Here is a 14,809-nt window from a genome sequence, read left to right as displayed (position 1 = left end):
CTGCACTCCTGTTCCAGAGCAGAACTGCACTCCTGGTCCAGAGCAGAACTGCACTCCTGGTCCATAGCAAAACTGCACCCCTGTTCCACAGCAGAACTGCACTCCTGGTCCATAGCAAAACTGCACTCCTGTTCCAGAGCAGAACTGCACTCCTGGCCCAGAGCAGAACTGCACTCCTGTTCCAGAGAAATATGTGTGCTCTGATACGCTCCCTCAAACCGGGACCCCCACTGTGCTCAGTGCGCCCTGGGGTGCATGCTGGGATAGGCTCCAGCACCCCTCATGACCCTGCCCAGGATAAGCAGGTACAGATAATGCACGGATGGATTGATGATAATGATATATAAAGACACACAAACGCACAGCCCAACCCACGCTAGCATATTAGTTGCCTTTGGATTACTCGGCTAACCGTGCCGAGAGGAGAAAGCATGTACAGTATTTAGGGATCACAAATATGAGGAGCAGATACGTTTGCGGAGAGCAGTTACTGGCGGATGTTTGCACACGACCCTGCAGGTGGCATGCCTTTTATGGGATTGCCAGGGTGTTTCCTTATGCAAATCAACACAAACAGGCACAAGCATTCAGTCCACGAACAAATGGCATTCATCCTCCAACACACAAAATCTAAGGTCTGCGCATGTCTCATGAATCTCATGTTGGTTTTTTTGTAGGAACTTTTATTAAGAACAAAAGTAAGAAGAATTTAAGAAAGGTTTCGTGAACGTGAACCATTTACAGTACTCCCTAAGATGCCGATCAAGTTCAGAAATTACGTGGTCACAAATACCAAAAGAAGCTTGGCAAAGCAGAGGAAGTAACCCCATTTAACCGAGCGTCTGGGTGCTCTAGAGTAACCCTGTTCAACTGTGTGACTGGGAGCGGAGAGTAATCCTGTTTAACTGTGTGACTGGGAGCGGAGAGTAATCCTGTTTAACTGTGTGACTGGGAGCGGAGAGTAACCCTGTTTAACTGTGTGACTGGGGCCAGAGAGTAACCCTGTTTAACTGTGTGACTGGGGCCAGAGAGTAACCCTGTTTAACTGTGTGACTGGGAGCGGAGAGTAATCCTGTTTAACTGTGTGACTGGGAGCGGAGAGTAACCCTGTTTAACTGTGTGACTGGGAGCGGAGAGTAATCCTGTTTAACTGTGTGACTGGGAGCGGAGAGTAACCCTGTTTAACTGTGTGACTGGGAGCGGAGAGTAACCCTGTTTAACTGTGTGACTGGGAGCGGAGAGTAACCCTGTTTAACTGTGTGACTGGGAGCGGAGAGTAATCCTGTTCAACTGTGTGACTGGGAGCGGAGAGTAATCCTGTTTAACTGTGTGACTGGGAGCGGAGAGTAACCCTGTTTAACTGTGTGACTGGGAGCGGAGAGTAATCCTGTTTAACTGTGTGACTGGGAGCGGAGAGTAACCCTGTTTAACTGTGTGACTGGGAGCGGAGAGTAACCCTGTTTAACTGTGTGACTGGGAGCGGAGAGTAACCCTGTTTAACTGTGTGACTGGGAGCGGAGAGTAATCCTGTTTAACTGTGTGACTGGGAGCGGAGAGTAACCATGTTTAACTGTGTGACTGGGAGCGGCGAGTAACCCTGTTTAACTGTGTGACTGGGGCCCTAGAGTAACCCTGTTTAACTGTGTGACTGGGAGCGGAGAGTAACCCTGTTTAACTGTGTGACTGGGAGCGGAGAGTAACCCTGTTTAACTGTGTGACTGGGGCCCTAGAGTAACCCTGTTTAACTGTGTGACTGGGAGCGGAGAGTAACCCTGTTTAACTGTGTGACTGGGGCCCTAGAGTAATCCTGTTTAACTGTGTGACTGGGAGCGGAGAGTAACCCTGTTTAACTGTGTGACTGGGGCCAGAGAGTAACCCTGTTACTGTACTGTGGAACCATGATTTTTTTTTTTTACCATTTACAGTACTCCCTAAGATGCCGATCAAGTTCAGAAATTACGTGGTCACAAATACCAAAAGAAGCTTGGCAAAGCAGAGGAAGTAACCCCATTTAACCGAGCGTCTGGGTGCTCTAGAGTAACCCTGTTTAACTGTGTGACTGGGAGCGGAGAGTAATCCTGTTTAACTGTGTGACTGGGAGCGGAGAGTAATCCTGTTTAACTGTGTGACTGGGAGCGGAGAGTAACCCTGTTTAACTGTGTGACTGGGAGCGGAGAGTAACCATGTTTAACTGTGTGACTGGGAGCGGCGAGTAACCCTGTTTAACTGTGTGACTGGGGCCCTAGAGTAACCCTGTTTAACTGTGTGACTGGGAGCGGAGAGTAACCCTGTTTAACTGTGTGACTGGGAGCGGAGAGTAACCCTGTTTAACTGTGTGACTGGGGCCCTAGAGTAACCCTGTTTAACTGTGTGACTGGGAGCGGAGAGTAACCCTGTTTAACTGTGTGACTGGGGCCCTAGAGTAATCCTGTTTAACTGTGTGACTGGGAGCGGAGAGTAACCCTGTTTAACTGTGTGACTGGGGCCAGAGAGTAACCCTGTTACTGTACTGTGGAACCATGATTTTTTTTTTTTAATGTCAAAATTATAAAAATGAAAACCGATATAAAAATATAAAATACAAAAGATACTTATTGCACAATTAATCAGATACTAATTAAAAGTACATGTCACCACTTGGGGAAAAAAACACGATTTACTTGAAACATAACTGGGGCACAAGATCATAGTGACGTCCGTGCCCTAATTATACAAACTCAAAACTCAAATCCAGGCCAACTTTCTCTTGAAGAACCAGCTAAATTAATTATGCCCGAAACTGTAAGATTGTTATATAATACTCCCAGGTATGTTACAGTGCCACCGGTTTGTAAAAAGTGTCGGTTTGCGTATGCATGCGCACTGCGCCATTCCCTTGACACTCCATAAGGCGCGTGATAACCTTTTGACGTCAGCTGGATCAAAGTGATTTCAATTTATGGTTTTACCCATAATAATATTAATGTCCAGCGCGTGCACTAAACTGGGAATGGGACGCCGCGGAAGGGATGGCTTTAAGTATGTATAGAAGCTGAAGGTTTGAGAAGCAGAAATATGTGATTTAATAAATTTAGATGGAAATAATTGCAATGCTTTTACACAACCCGTTGGGGCTGTTTTTTCCCTCATGCAAATAAAATATAAAACGAGTATACAAGGTTTTAAAATAATAAATAATTAGATGTCATATTTCCGTCATCATTAACATTAGGCTACATTTCATACGGCATCAAATACGCTAATGCATGTCTAGTTGCAGGCCACGGTATGTAATGTTTATATTACTGCATCGTCGCTATGTCATCAGTTTCATTGTAAATTTAACAGCTGGTTCATGAGTCTACAAATCGCATGTCCCACATGATTTCTCTTCACTGGTAATTGGACTCAAATAAAAAACTGTCAGTTTGATTACAATTTCGGCCGCGCATCACTTCTGTACGTCTTATATAATATGCCCAGAAAACTAAACACGTGGATATGTTGTTCTTGTCGTCACGTTTGTTTCTCCTTGTTTCTGTCCAAGAATAAAACTGAGTTTTATCTCAACTGAACTGAGGGAAGCGCCTCATTTCTTAACCGCAGAAACCAAAACGTATGGAGATGGGACAAGTAGTAGGCTAAATATTAGCCTAAAAAACTGCTGTTTGAAAATGCTACGGTGGTACAGCGAATTGAGCATCCTTTTTGCGCCTGGGCAAAATATCTGTCGACCTAATGAAAAGTTAAAAAGCACACTTTGCACGTCACTTGTTCGGTATGACATAAACACCCCACCGAGCTTCTCCCAGGTTTAGTAGTGCGATACTACAGATAGACTACACCTCCAGGACTTGGCCTAGCTGTGCGCATCCCACATAGTAACTTTCAGCAGTAGGGTAGTCCTGTGTTGTAGTAAATAACAACGTATAAGTAGTTATAGCAAATGAATAAAGTTTCTTGAGTGCGAGAACAGAACATGCCAGTGTGCGTAATTTACGAATTATGGAAAGCGTATAAACACTTACATTCTAAGGTCTTTCAATTTAAAAGAGCGTGGCGTTACATTCATTCATCAAAACACTTTCAGGGGAAAAAATCCAGCTCGTGGTGCACCAAGAAGAGACTTGTGCTATCTTTGTTATTTTTGTATTAACACTGATGGAATAAAAAAGAGCGGTAATTTATGTGCCTGAAAACCTACCTGTTCTCGGGAAATGCATGGTAGGGAGGGTCTCCGGGGCAGTTTACAACTGCCATAATAACTGGTTGACGTTTCTCCCAAAGACACACAACTGGACCTTCTCCTAGGTCTAATTACAGGGACCTTTTCCTCGGCGTTAGGGATCCTGTGCGGCGTGTCCCTTGCGGGGTAATAATTATGGAAACAGAGCCCCGTGAGGCAGCCCGATACCCCCGCCACGCAAGCCAAAAGGGGTCTCGCGTACGGGGGCAGACAGCCAAGGCTCGTGAAGGAAACCAGCCACACCAAACTGGCGAAAACCAGGATCACAACACTGTGTCTGAGTTTCAAAGTGGGGACCAATGTCAGCAAGCCCACGCAGCCCAGGACAAACAGCAGTCTGCCCACCATCTGCATCTGGTGATGGTCTTCCCCCCATTGCAAAAACAGCAAGACGAAGAAGTCCCCCAAGTAGCACGACGCTGGCAGCGACAACAGCCAGCACCAGTAACTTTCCCTCTTATTCCTCCGCAGGTAAAACGTTAAAAAGAAGAACGCACAGCCTATGCTGAACAGGGGGCTGATGGATTGTGAAAAGCCCAGCAGTGTCCGCAGATCCAAAAAGCTAAGTCCACTTGGCAGGCTCCTGGAGATCAGCAGAGAAACGGCAAAAACTGCGAACGCGCCGACGTATAGAGCCGAAGCCCGAAATCGTCTCAAACCTATTAAATCCACACTGCAAAACCTACAAATGTTAAATAAGAAGCCCCCTTGGTGGTCTTGTTTTAAAGGGGTGACGCAGCTTTTCACATAGCCGTTTCTGAAGGTTTCTGAGCTGTTTGCACTGCCAATCCCATCGTACTGCCTGATTTTACTGTGCAACACATCTCCTTCTTCTGTTACAGCCATGGTTTTAGCTGTATATCCTTATATTCCGCGATAAGTCCCCGTCCCCCCTCTTTTCGTGCCTATTTTTTGTATTATTTCATGACAGCAAACGCGCGACATGGTCACTGAAACGTACTCGAGCATTTTGGGTAAAAGGAAAAGGAGGTGAAATGTTGTTTTTTTCCGAGGATGGACTCTGTGTCGCCGCCTAGATGTGACAATCTGCAAAACCACGAGCAACAATCCACGGAGCGCGCGCTGCAGTATAGCCAGCAGAAAGCCGCACGCTACTCCAGTTTTGAGACTTGAATCTGTGCAGGACTGTGGGAATTTACTTCCTTTAACAATAGCTACACACGGCTAACTATTAATATTCTAAATTAATTCCACGAAAACTACATGGAATGCGTATATTTGCTTCTGAAATCGATTACTCGAAAACAAGGACGCTCTTTTGCCCCATTAATAAATTAGCCGCGGAGACTTACGCCTGTAAATAAAGTCAAATAAACTTTTTTTGTCAGTTGCTATGGATAGGAGAGTCTGCTTAGTGACAATATAATACAATGTAAAACCACATATGACCCGTTGAATAGACTAGCTTTTAGGGACATGTCGCCCAAGTTACATTAAGTAGCCTTCAGGGAATTAACTTGATTCGATAAAATTGTCTATGGGCTGGCTATCTATATCATAAACCGCTAATTTTCGTGGTTTATTTCCACTAAACATTGGCCTTCCTGATACAAAGGTCTTTAGGACGTAGATGGGAAAGAACATACCAGTTTTTTAAAGAAAAACATTAGCTACTACTATACCGATAGGTTGGCAACTTGATAATATCCAAAGGAACTTTGCAGTTCTATCAGGTCACACATTCGCAGTGTAGCTCTGTGATCTAATGCTTTCCCCTGCGCGCGGAGATTTTTAGGAAAAGCAGAAGATCTGCAGAATCATTGATCTCGGAGGGAGAGATTACAGCAGGAGGAAAATGGTGAGAATGAAAGAGATTTCAGCATTAATTACATTTATGTTCGCTGTCACAATTGTGCAGTTTTGGTTTTTACACTTCAGCCGTATATTAGCATGGGATGTGTTCGTCAATAATTACGTTTTCAGCCATATTAAGAGAAACAGCAACTTAAGATTTGTCTGGCTCGCTAATATGGGGGAATGGGGCCATGAGTAAGCGTTTAGCTAGCTAGCTAACATTAGCTTTTCGATATAGAAGTAAACAAGGTAAATGTGCAAGTAAGTTTGCTTAAAAACGTATTATTTCTAAAACGGTCTTCGTCCCCATCATCTGCTTAGGTCATTTTCTTTTCCAGTAAAAAGTTTGCTTTTAAATTGAATTAGCTAGCAAGCTAACGTTAGCAAGATGCACCATATTTTATCGCTAGCTAGATGCCGGACTGGATGCTGGGCCCTGTGCACTGTTATTCATTTCCATTAGTTAGCCACAGCACCAGCTGTTAAACTGCTAACGAAATCCTTGAACTGACAAAACACGAAGATATATTGCTATGTAAGATGTTAAATTAGCCCAGATGGACAATGTAGCTAACGTTGTATTTAGCATGTTGCGTGTACTTTCGCTTTCATATCCGGATGGTGAACTCTGAGGTCCCTCGCTTGCGAACTGGTGATAGTTTTTTATTATGAATGTAATACATACTCGCGGATGTAGCTACCTGGCTAATGCAGGTTGGAAAGTCACACACGATGAAGCCCTAAGCTCCGTTATCGCTATCACCCATTAATGTAGGCAGCTAGCTAATGTTACCTAGCCAATGAGACAAAATGTGAGACGTCATAGGAAACTTAAAGACAGCAGATGGTCTGTAAAAATGTCTCAATTATTTATTCATTAGAAATTCTAAACCACATTTTAGGTGTTCAGCTCAGTACGTTGTCGCCTGCGTTATAAGCAGTTATAAGTTCTTTCATTTGCCTTCTATGATGCAGCACCAGGACAATTATGTAAGTTTAACCGTTTAAACCACAGGTTAAGTGCACGTTGGACAATAGATCTGCTGTGTGTCGATTTATATTTTGTCTCTTTTTAGTTTCGCAACCAATATGATAACGACGTCACCGTCTGGAGTCCTCAGGTAAGTCTTCATTCAAGTATTTCATGATAATGTTGCTTTCCCTGTATGTGTAACGTTACAAAATTATATGCGATGCTTTGGTTGTATGCCCTTCATTGTGACAGCTTTTGAAAGGAAAGAGAACACTTATCAATTACCAATGGCTTTGAGGTTGCTTTTTTTCAGTTGCACTTTTGCTTGGCTGTATGCAGTATGAATTGATTTTGGCCTGGTTCCTGTGTTTTAGGGGCGTATTCATCAGATTGAGTATGCTATGGAGGCAGTGAAACAGGGTTCCGCCACCGTCGGACTTAAGTCCCGCAGTCACGCAGTGCTCGTGGCTCTCAAGGTACGGTCCTCCTTAATATACCGTGAGATTTCATCGTTGTTGTTTTTTTTTTTGTGGGTGAATATCCTTCTAGTGAACTTCGACTAGTTGTGAGATTAGCAGATGTCTCTGCCTCACAACTACAAGTATCGCAATTTATTAGTGTAGCGCATTTTGCCAACAATTGTCACAATATTCTTCACAATCAACCCTGGGTTAGTCCCTCCGACAATGCAGCCTAATTAGTAGTTTATGGGAGAAATTTACCGATAGTTTCTGATGAATTCGCATGTCAGTCAGGTACTCATTTGTTTTCTACGCAAATAAGTCCTGCTTAAATTCTGTAGTTACAGGTTGTATATATATTTTTGTCTTGGAGTTCTGATCCGTGTTTGGAATAAGAACCCTCAGTAATTTGGCACAGTGTTGTCTGCTTGTACCTCAACACACCTAGCTTCCCCTCTCAGCATCAAATCACAGTCAAAATAAATACAGTAATTTGACATGATTCCTCCCGTACTCTAGAGGGCTCAATCAGAGCTGGCTGCTCATCAGAAGAAGATCCTCCATGTGGATAACCACATAGGAATCTCCATTGCTGGGCTCACGGCTGATGCCAGGCTTCTGTGGTCAGTATAAATCTCTATTGTGCATCATAAGTGTTTTTATATGATTCACGGACTGTATTGGAGTCCCAATAAGCACTATCTATCTCTCTCTCTCCCCCCCACCTATTTTTTCCTCTGCAGTAACTTCATGCGTCAGGAGTGTCTGGACTCCAGGTTTGTGTTTGATCGGCCCCTCCCTGTGTCCCGCCTCGTCTCGCTGATCGGAAGCAGTATCCTTTTACCAATGAGAACACCGGCCTTTTACACTGGGAGCACCACCCTTTACTAATGAGAACACCAATGCGAACACCACTGGGTGGAGTTGACTAATGTCTCTCTCTGGCTGTGGTGGTTTTAGGCAGCGCTGCTTCAGTGAAGCAGGACAAATCAGTTTATGAAAAGCAAGGAAATGTTTCTCAAAATCATCTGCAGTCTTAACCTTGGCAGTTCCTGTTTTTATGTCGAGTTGTGTACGGCATATTGGGAAGGTATTTGAGTGTAACAGCTGAGTCTTCCTTAACTCCTGTCCCAGAAACCCAGATTCCTACACAGCGGTATGGCAGAAGGCCCTACGGAGTTGGGCTGCTCATCGCTGGCTATGACGTAGGTTCTGTTTTATTGGTGTACATGTTCTACATGCATATAGCACCTTGGCTGCTCTTAATGCTAGAGAAGGGGGGAGGGGGGTGCGGCAGTAGCTCTGTATTTTTTCTCTCTTTAAATAAAAAAAAAAAAAAGGCAAACGTAGTTACGTTAACGTAGTTGGTTTACTAATGTATGCCACTCTGTCAGGTGTCTCCATCCCTGCATGTGGAGAGCCATAGGATCTGCTCCTTGCCGTTGTTACTGAGAACTTAGCTGACCAGTTGAAGTGCCTGACCTAACCAGCGTGACCTCGCCTGGTTTCTTGGGTCTGAATCGGTTGCTTGTTTTGACACTGAAAGTAATAACCCAGCCTAAGCGGCTCTCCAGAAGCAGAGTTAAGGTCCCGTGGCTCTGTATTGTCGCTGCGTGCCAGTCTGCTCCACCGTGGTGAAAAGTGCATGTGTGCTGTGCATCCAGGACATGGGCCCTCACATCTTCCAGACCTGCCCCTCCGCCAACTACTTCGACTGCAAGGCCATGTCCATCGGAGCTCGCTCGCAGTCTGCTCGCACCTACCTGGAGCGCAAAATGGACGACTTCCTCGATTGTGAGGCCCCTCTTCAAGTTTTCTTTTTATGTTTATGTTCACACATTTTATCATAAACTCTGACACTTACCTTAACCTTAAGTTTTTTTGTGTGTAAACATGCAATCAACTGCATATTTTCACTGGAACAGTTTAGGTTAAGTACCTCGCTCTAGGATTGGCTAATTTAATTTTTTCGAGGGCACTAGGTGCTGTTAGCTGGTGTTTTCCAGCCAGTGGGGTGGGTCCTGCTGGCCAATGCATTCTGCCTGCCTGTGCGATGCAGGTGTTTGGTGCAGCCCTGCTCAGCTCTGCTGGGGATCTGCAGGGTGAAAGTGGCAGTAGGGCCGCGTGTGGTTTGGCTGACAGGCCACGGGCTGTTCTCTCTCGCTGTGACCAAATTGAGTAGATAAAGGACATGCTGGGAATAAAGGTCACCCAGGGCTGGAAATTCAGTTATACTTACAGTTACCACTTTTTCTTAAAAAAAATAAATAAAAAAGTAATGCTTTGTAATAATGTGAAAGTGCATACTGTGATTATTCATGAGATGTTGAGATATGATTGGTTGATCAGCACCTTCAGGCAGCCATAGATGGCAGTTTACCCACGGCTTGAATGTCGCTCCCAATTTTTATTGCCCTGCTAAACACTCCTCTTTTTTGTTGTTGTTTCTCTAAAGGCAGCCTGAATGACCTAGTCCAGCACGGCCTCCGTGGTTTGAGAGAGACCCTCCCAGCCGAGCAGGACCTCACTACGAAGGTAAAGAGTTTAACACAGCTGGACGCGGCTCTGCCGTACCTACCTGGTAAATGGTAAATGGACTGCATTTATATAGCGCTTTTATCCAAAGCGCTTTACAATTGATGCGTCTCATTCACCAGAGCATTTAGGGGTTAGGTGTCTTGCTCAGCCCAGGGCGTGGGCTCGAACCGGCAATCCTCCGACTGCCAGACAACCGCTCTTACCTCCTGAGCTATGTCGCCCCTATAACTGGCAACTACCTGGTGGACGTCGCCAGTGCAGCAAGCACGGGATTAGGGATGGGTACTGTATTGCAACGATACTTACTGAATGCTGTAACGGTCCTATCCACCGTGTGGTGTATTGCCTTTCTTTTCGTTTTATTCTCTATGATCATGCCTTATGCACTCGTAAACAACCACCCTTCAGAGGCCGTGCGAAATGCTTCTGAGGGAAAAAAACAAAACAGAACATCGCCACTTATCTATTGGGTGACCATAAGACATCGCTAGCCAATCAGCAGCTAGGCCTCACTGCTCCATGTGATTGACAAAGACACATCACGTGATCACTTGGAAGCTGTGCAGCCTTGGTACTGATTGGCTGTCTTATCAACATCCAATAAATAACAGTGGTTATGTTTTTTTTTTTTCTTCATTTCCGCATTTCACGCAGCCTGTTTCGTTTGGTTGTTTACTAACTGCTTGAAGTTTAATTAAAAATAAATAGATGAAAGGAAAGGTAACGTGCCACATGGCGGCTACGACGATTGTTGCATTTGGATGATTATCGTTGCGATACATCGCCCATCGCCCAACCGGGAGCTGTAACCGCACCGTCTCTTTCAGAACGTGTCCATCGGGATCGTAGGCAAGGACATGGAGTTCACCATCTACGACGACGATGACGTCGCCCCCTTCCTCGAAGGTCTGGAGGAGAGAGCCCAGAGGAAGGTACAGAAACCTCGGTTCTTTCTTGAAGTGCATTTGATCTGGGTGCTAGGGGGGACATTTCATTTTCCTTTTCTCATCTCCTTGTAATGCCTTTTACTGCTTGACCTCTCCATAGAATCTTATCTGTGTGGTTTATATATCTTTTTGATTTATTTGTCATTTTAAATAAAAATGGCCAAGACCAAGAGAAGAAATGGAGCTGATTTTTAAAATGGCTGATTTTAAAAAATGAATTGGATCGGAGCAAAAGAGTCTTTCCTGTCGAGTTTCTCGATTGTGAATTTTTGGCACTTTGAGTGCTCTCAGGTTTAGCTGCAGCAGATATCTTTAAAACTTGTCAAATCTCATCAAAACTATCTGGATGGGTAGATGGCACTAACCGTGATTCCTAATCGTGCGTACGTGTGTGGGGAGATGCCTGTGATGTCAGTAACGCTGCAATGTGCTCAGTGGGCATGTCGCTGCTGTTTTGGTGGCTCTGTAACCCCGTATCTCTCCCTGCTCTGCGGTAGGTAGCGCCACCTGCAGAGGAGCCGGCTGCTGAGAAACCTGACGAGCCAATGGAGCACTGAGCCCAGCCCAGTCTGCCCCTGGACACGCCCCCTGTCGGCCTCGGCCACGCCCCCTGTCAATCAGCTGACAGAACCAGTCCTAAACTGTCTCTGTTCAATGAATAAACCAAGAAGGATACCTGAGTCAAGCCACTTATTTCAATTTTTTTCTACAAAGGGTAGCTGCCTGTATGCTTTTCTATCTGTAAAAAAGTTTTGTGTCCATGACAGCCAAAATGACAATAAACTTTCTTTTCCTCCTGAAACTGTAAACAGAATGTATCATTTGTGTGTGTAAGTGCATGTGTGTGTGTGTGTGTGTTTTGCTTGGGTGTTTAGAGTGAAGTGAGTCCTTTAGACCTTGTCTGTGTTGTGTTTGAACTGCAAGAGAAAGTGCTGTTTTCTGTAATATACTGGCCACAGTGTAAAGTAATGAGTACTTGAACATGCACTTGCACTTGTTGTACGTCGCTCTGGATAAGAGCGTCTGCTAAATGCCTATAATGTAATGTAATGTAACATGGTGCTTTTAAGGATCTGAGAAGGGTTTTTAAACGTTTCGATTACATGAACCAATATTCTTTTTCAGAAAGGTAGTTTGTCGTGCACAAGTGTACAATTCAAGTCATTGATTGGCTTTAGCAGATGCTCTTAGCCAGAACAACTGACATGTATTATCATATGTGATGACTTATTGTAGATCAATTTATAACTGTCTCCAATATTCAGAACAAAATTATTTTGATGTGATCGAATGTTTTGTAATGTCTTTCACTGAAAACTCAAGCCTGAGCAGGACTGTTTTAAAATTTGTAAAAAGCACCTGATTAAGAAAAATGAACACCATGTAGAAATTCTGGGATTGCAATTGTGGTTGAAAAACCAGCGGACTCTGGTATCGAGTCTGAGAATCACCTATTTAGACAACGCCAAGATGCACGAATGCGCCGGTAGAAAATCCTGAAACGTGGGCCGTTTGTCCCTCCGTGCTTGCTGTAGTATTGCTGTGGTACAGTGAGGAGTTTACGGTCTATGGTTCCACGTCACTGCCAAGCGGCTGAGCCGAGCTGCATTGCCGAGGCGCAGACATCGCAAAAGCCTACGGGTAATTAAGAAACGCACAAATATATTTTACACCTGTAATTTTGAGTTATTCAGTCTGTTGTCTAGCTCGCTACCTGCTGTAGCTGAATGATGCTAGCTAACAACTAGCTTGTCAAGAGCTCAGTATCGAGCATTAGCATCATCTGAAGGTAAGGACAAGTTAGAAAGAAGTGTAGGGCTACAACGTCGTGTAAGTACAGCATCTCTCAGGGTCCGTGTGTAGCGATTTATCATTTTAAGAAAAAAATAACGTGGCGTTACTGAATGTAAATATTATTAAATTATTCGGTATGTTGTCGCATAATGCTGATAGCTAAGCCCCTTCGAAAAGGCCGAATCTTTGATGTTGATGATAGGTTAGCTTGCTTTTGCTGAATATTAATATAGCTAACGGCGGTCAGTGGGTTATCTGACTTGGGCTACAGCAGCGGTCTGGCTGTTTATCAATGGAAAGCTACTGTACCAGGGTTAGCGTATGTATCTGGCTGACGTTTCACTACCATTCGATTTCATTACAACTGTATCGGAGTGAATGACTTCCATGAGCGGATCACCTGCCAACTCTGCAGTTGGCTACGTGGCTTCCGCCCAGCCTGTCCACCCGGCACCGTGGCACAGCCTGTCAGCGTGCATGCTGACAGCCTGAAATAGTCGGGAGTCTTTTTTTAAAAAAAGATGTGTTTGCGAATATTATCTGTTATGATGATTAACTGATGCACTGATTGTTTGTTAAACTGGATGACGTTATTGCCCTTTCCCGTTGGAAAGAAGAGTTATGAATTAACCTAGATCAACTTCTGCCTCGAAACCTAATGAATGAATGCATTTCTCTCAATAAGTTTCAAGATACACGTATTAATAATTCAACACCCCAGGAAACGGGGAAGGTCATCGCTGGAAATTGTACAAGCCGGCTTGATATCGGGGGATAGTTCGACCCGATGAATCTGGCTAGGCTGTTGAACAGTAATAAACGTATTTCATGTTTTGAAATAATAAAATGGAGAATGCAGTTGACTCCAAAAACAGTGAATTTGTTCCTCTTTTTAATTACTAATGAATAAAGGACAGGGGGGATCCCGTGAATATTTTCATCTTTTGAGAACAAGGACATTCTGAAATTCTGCCTTGAGCCCATAAAATTTCCCACACAGCATTCCATTTTGTACTTGCCGTCTTCCAGCAGAATTGCTACTCTGTCACCAAGGTGATTTTGAAACATGGGACATGGGGCGTGGGGGGGGCATCCAGCTGTTTGACTGATTGAGTAAACAATGATTGTTCCAAACTCTCTGCATTTTGGAAGTTCTTAGGGAATCTTTGGGAATCTTAGGGAATCTTTGGGAATCTTCAGGAATCTTCGGGAATCTTCCGGGTTGGATGCTGACTGGAGGTCCGGCAGCACAATGACGGCCGCTGAAAATGTGTGTTACACCCTCATCAACGTTCCCACGGACTCAGAACCCCCGTCAGAAATCAGCCTGAAGGCTGATCTGGGTGAGTGTGTGTGATGCTGGCCAAAACCTGGTGGAATTAGTCAGGCTGCGGGAAACCTATCTCCCAATTCTGTGGCTTTAACTTTCCAGACGAGAGAGAGACAGAGAGAAAAAGAGAGATAGACAGAAAGGGGGGGGGGGGTGGAGAGGAGGGGGATGAATGGAGAGGGGGGTGGGGGTGACAGAGAGTGAGGGAGGGGGAGAGAGAAAGGGGGGCAGAGAGGGAGACAGACAGACAGGGACAGAAATGGCGGCAAGAACAATGGTCACATGGAATATTATCGAAGAAGAGTAATTGTCCGGATTCTGAAGGTGAGACTGACATTCCTGTAACTCCGCGCTGTTTCCTCCCTGGTTCCTTCAATGCAGAGAAGGGGGAGGTCAAGGCGAAGACGGAGGCTCTGAAGAAGGTGATCATCATGATCCTGAACGGGGAGAAGCTTCCGGGCCTCCTGATGACCATCATCCGCTTCGTCCTGCCCCTGCAGGACCACACCATCAAGAAGCTGCTGCTGGTCTTCTGGGAGATCGTCCCCAAGACGACGCCTGACGGCAAACTGCTGCAGGAGATGATCCTGGTGTGCGACGCCTACAGAAAGGTCTCCTTATTACTCGTATTATTATTATTATTATTATTATATTGCGAGCAGGGTCCAAAATGTACGTTTTGGCTTATCTGCCAAGGTGGCGGGTAGATGGAAAAAAGTACGTGCA

At 44.8% G+C, this 14,809-nt stretch overlaps 3 protein-coding genes across 5 annotated transcripts in view; 2 read left to right on the top strand and 1 right to left on the bottom strand.

Annotated features, from left to right (window-relative positions):
* LOC118215024 (cGMP-inhibited 3',5'-cyclic phosphodiesterase B-like) overlaps positions 1 to 5,325 on the bottom strand; it is a 53,697-nt gene extending 48,372 nt beyond the window's left edge. Inside the window, exon 1 of one of the 2 annotated variants that reach the window (XM_035395390.1) lies at positions 4,184 to 5,325. In XM_035395390.1, coding sequence (XP_035251281.1) covers positions 4,184 to 5,071 — 888 coding nt within the window. In that variant the 5' untranslated portion in view covers positions 5,072 to 5,325. The remainder of the gene's footprint in view (positions 1 to 4,183) is intronic. The other variant, XM_035395391.1, reaches the window with a different exon arrangement.
* A 603-nt stretch (positions 5,326 to 5,928) lies between these two features.
* On the top strand, positions 5,929 to 11,761 carry psma1 (proteasome 20S subunit alpha 1). The gene is made up of 10 exons (XM_035395392.1): positions 5,929 to 6,044; positions 7,117 to 7,161; positions 7,388 to 7,489; positions 7,994 to 8,097; positions 8,218 to 8,306; positions 8,609 to 8,679; positions 9,139 to 9,268; positions 9,930 to 10,009; positions 10,840 to 10,944; positions 11,457 to 11,761. Exons 1-10 carry the CDS (start codon positions 6,042 to 6,044, stop codon positions 11,514 to 11,516), a joined length of 789 nt encoding a protein of 262 aa, XP_035251283.1. The 5' UTR covers positions 5,929 to 6,041; the 3' UTR covers positions 11,517 to 11,761.
* Positions 11,762 to 12,517: 756 nt separating this feature from the next.
* Positions 12,518 to 14,809, top strand: part of LOC118215831 (coatomer subunit beta) — a 15,154-nt gene continuing 12,862 nt past the window's right edge. Inside the window, exons 1-3 of one of the 2 annotated variants that reach the window (XM_035396843.1) lie at positions 12,518 to 12,600; positions 13,936 to 14,096; positions 14,465 to 14,694. In XM_035396843.1, the coding sequence (XP_035252734.1) occupies positions 14,006 to 14,096; positions 14,465 to 14,694 (321 nt within the window). In that variant the 5' untranslated portion in view covers positions 12,518 to 12,600; positions 13,936 to 14,005. Of the gene's footprint in view, positions 12,601 to 13,909; positions 14,097 to 14,464; positions 14,695 to 14,809 lie in introns of those variants that run through there. The other variant, XM_035396842.1, reaches the window with a different exon arrangement.

The sequence above is a fragment of the Anguilla anguilla genome, chromosome 16 (genome assembly GCF_013347855.1).
Source record: "Anguilla anguilla isolate fAngAng1 chromosome 16, fAngAng1.pri, whole genome shotgun sequence".
Classification (NCBI taxonomy): Eukaryota; Metazoa; Chordata; class Actinopteri; order Anguilliformes; family Anguillidae; genus Anguilla; species Anguilla anguilla.
Note: the sequence above shows the minus strand (reverse complement) of the source record. Positions and strands in the feature narration are given on the sequence as shown.

Coding starts and splice junctions, on each gene's coding strand:
- psma1 (XM_035395392.1), top strand. Junction 8,098..8,217: donor GCTGATGCCAGGCTTCTGTG/GTCAGTATAAAT, acceptor TTTCCTCTGCAG/TAACTTCATGCGTCAGGAGT. Junction 10,945..11,456: donor AGGAGAGAGCCCAGAGGAAG/GTACAGAAACCT, acceptor GCTCTGCGGTAG/GTAGCGCCACCTGCAGAGGA.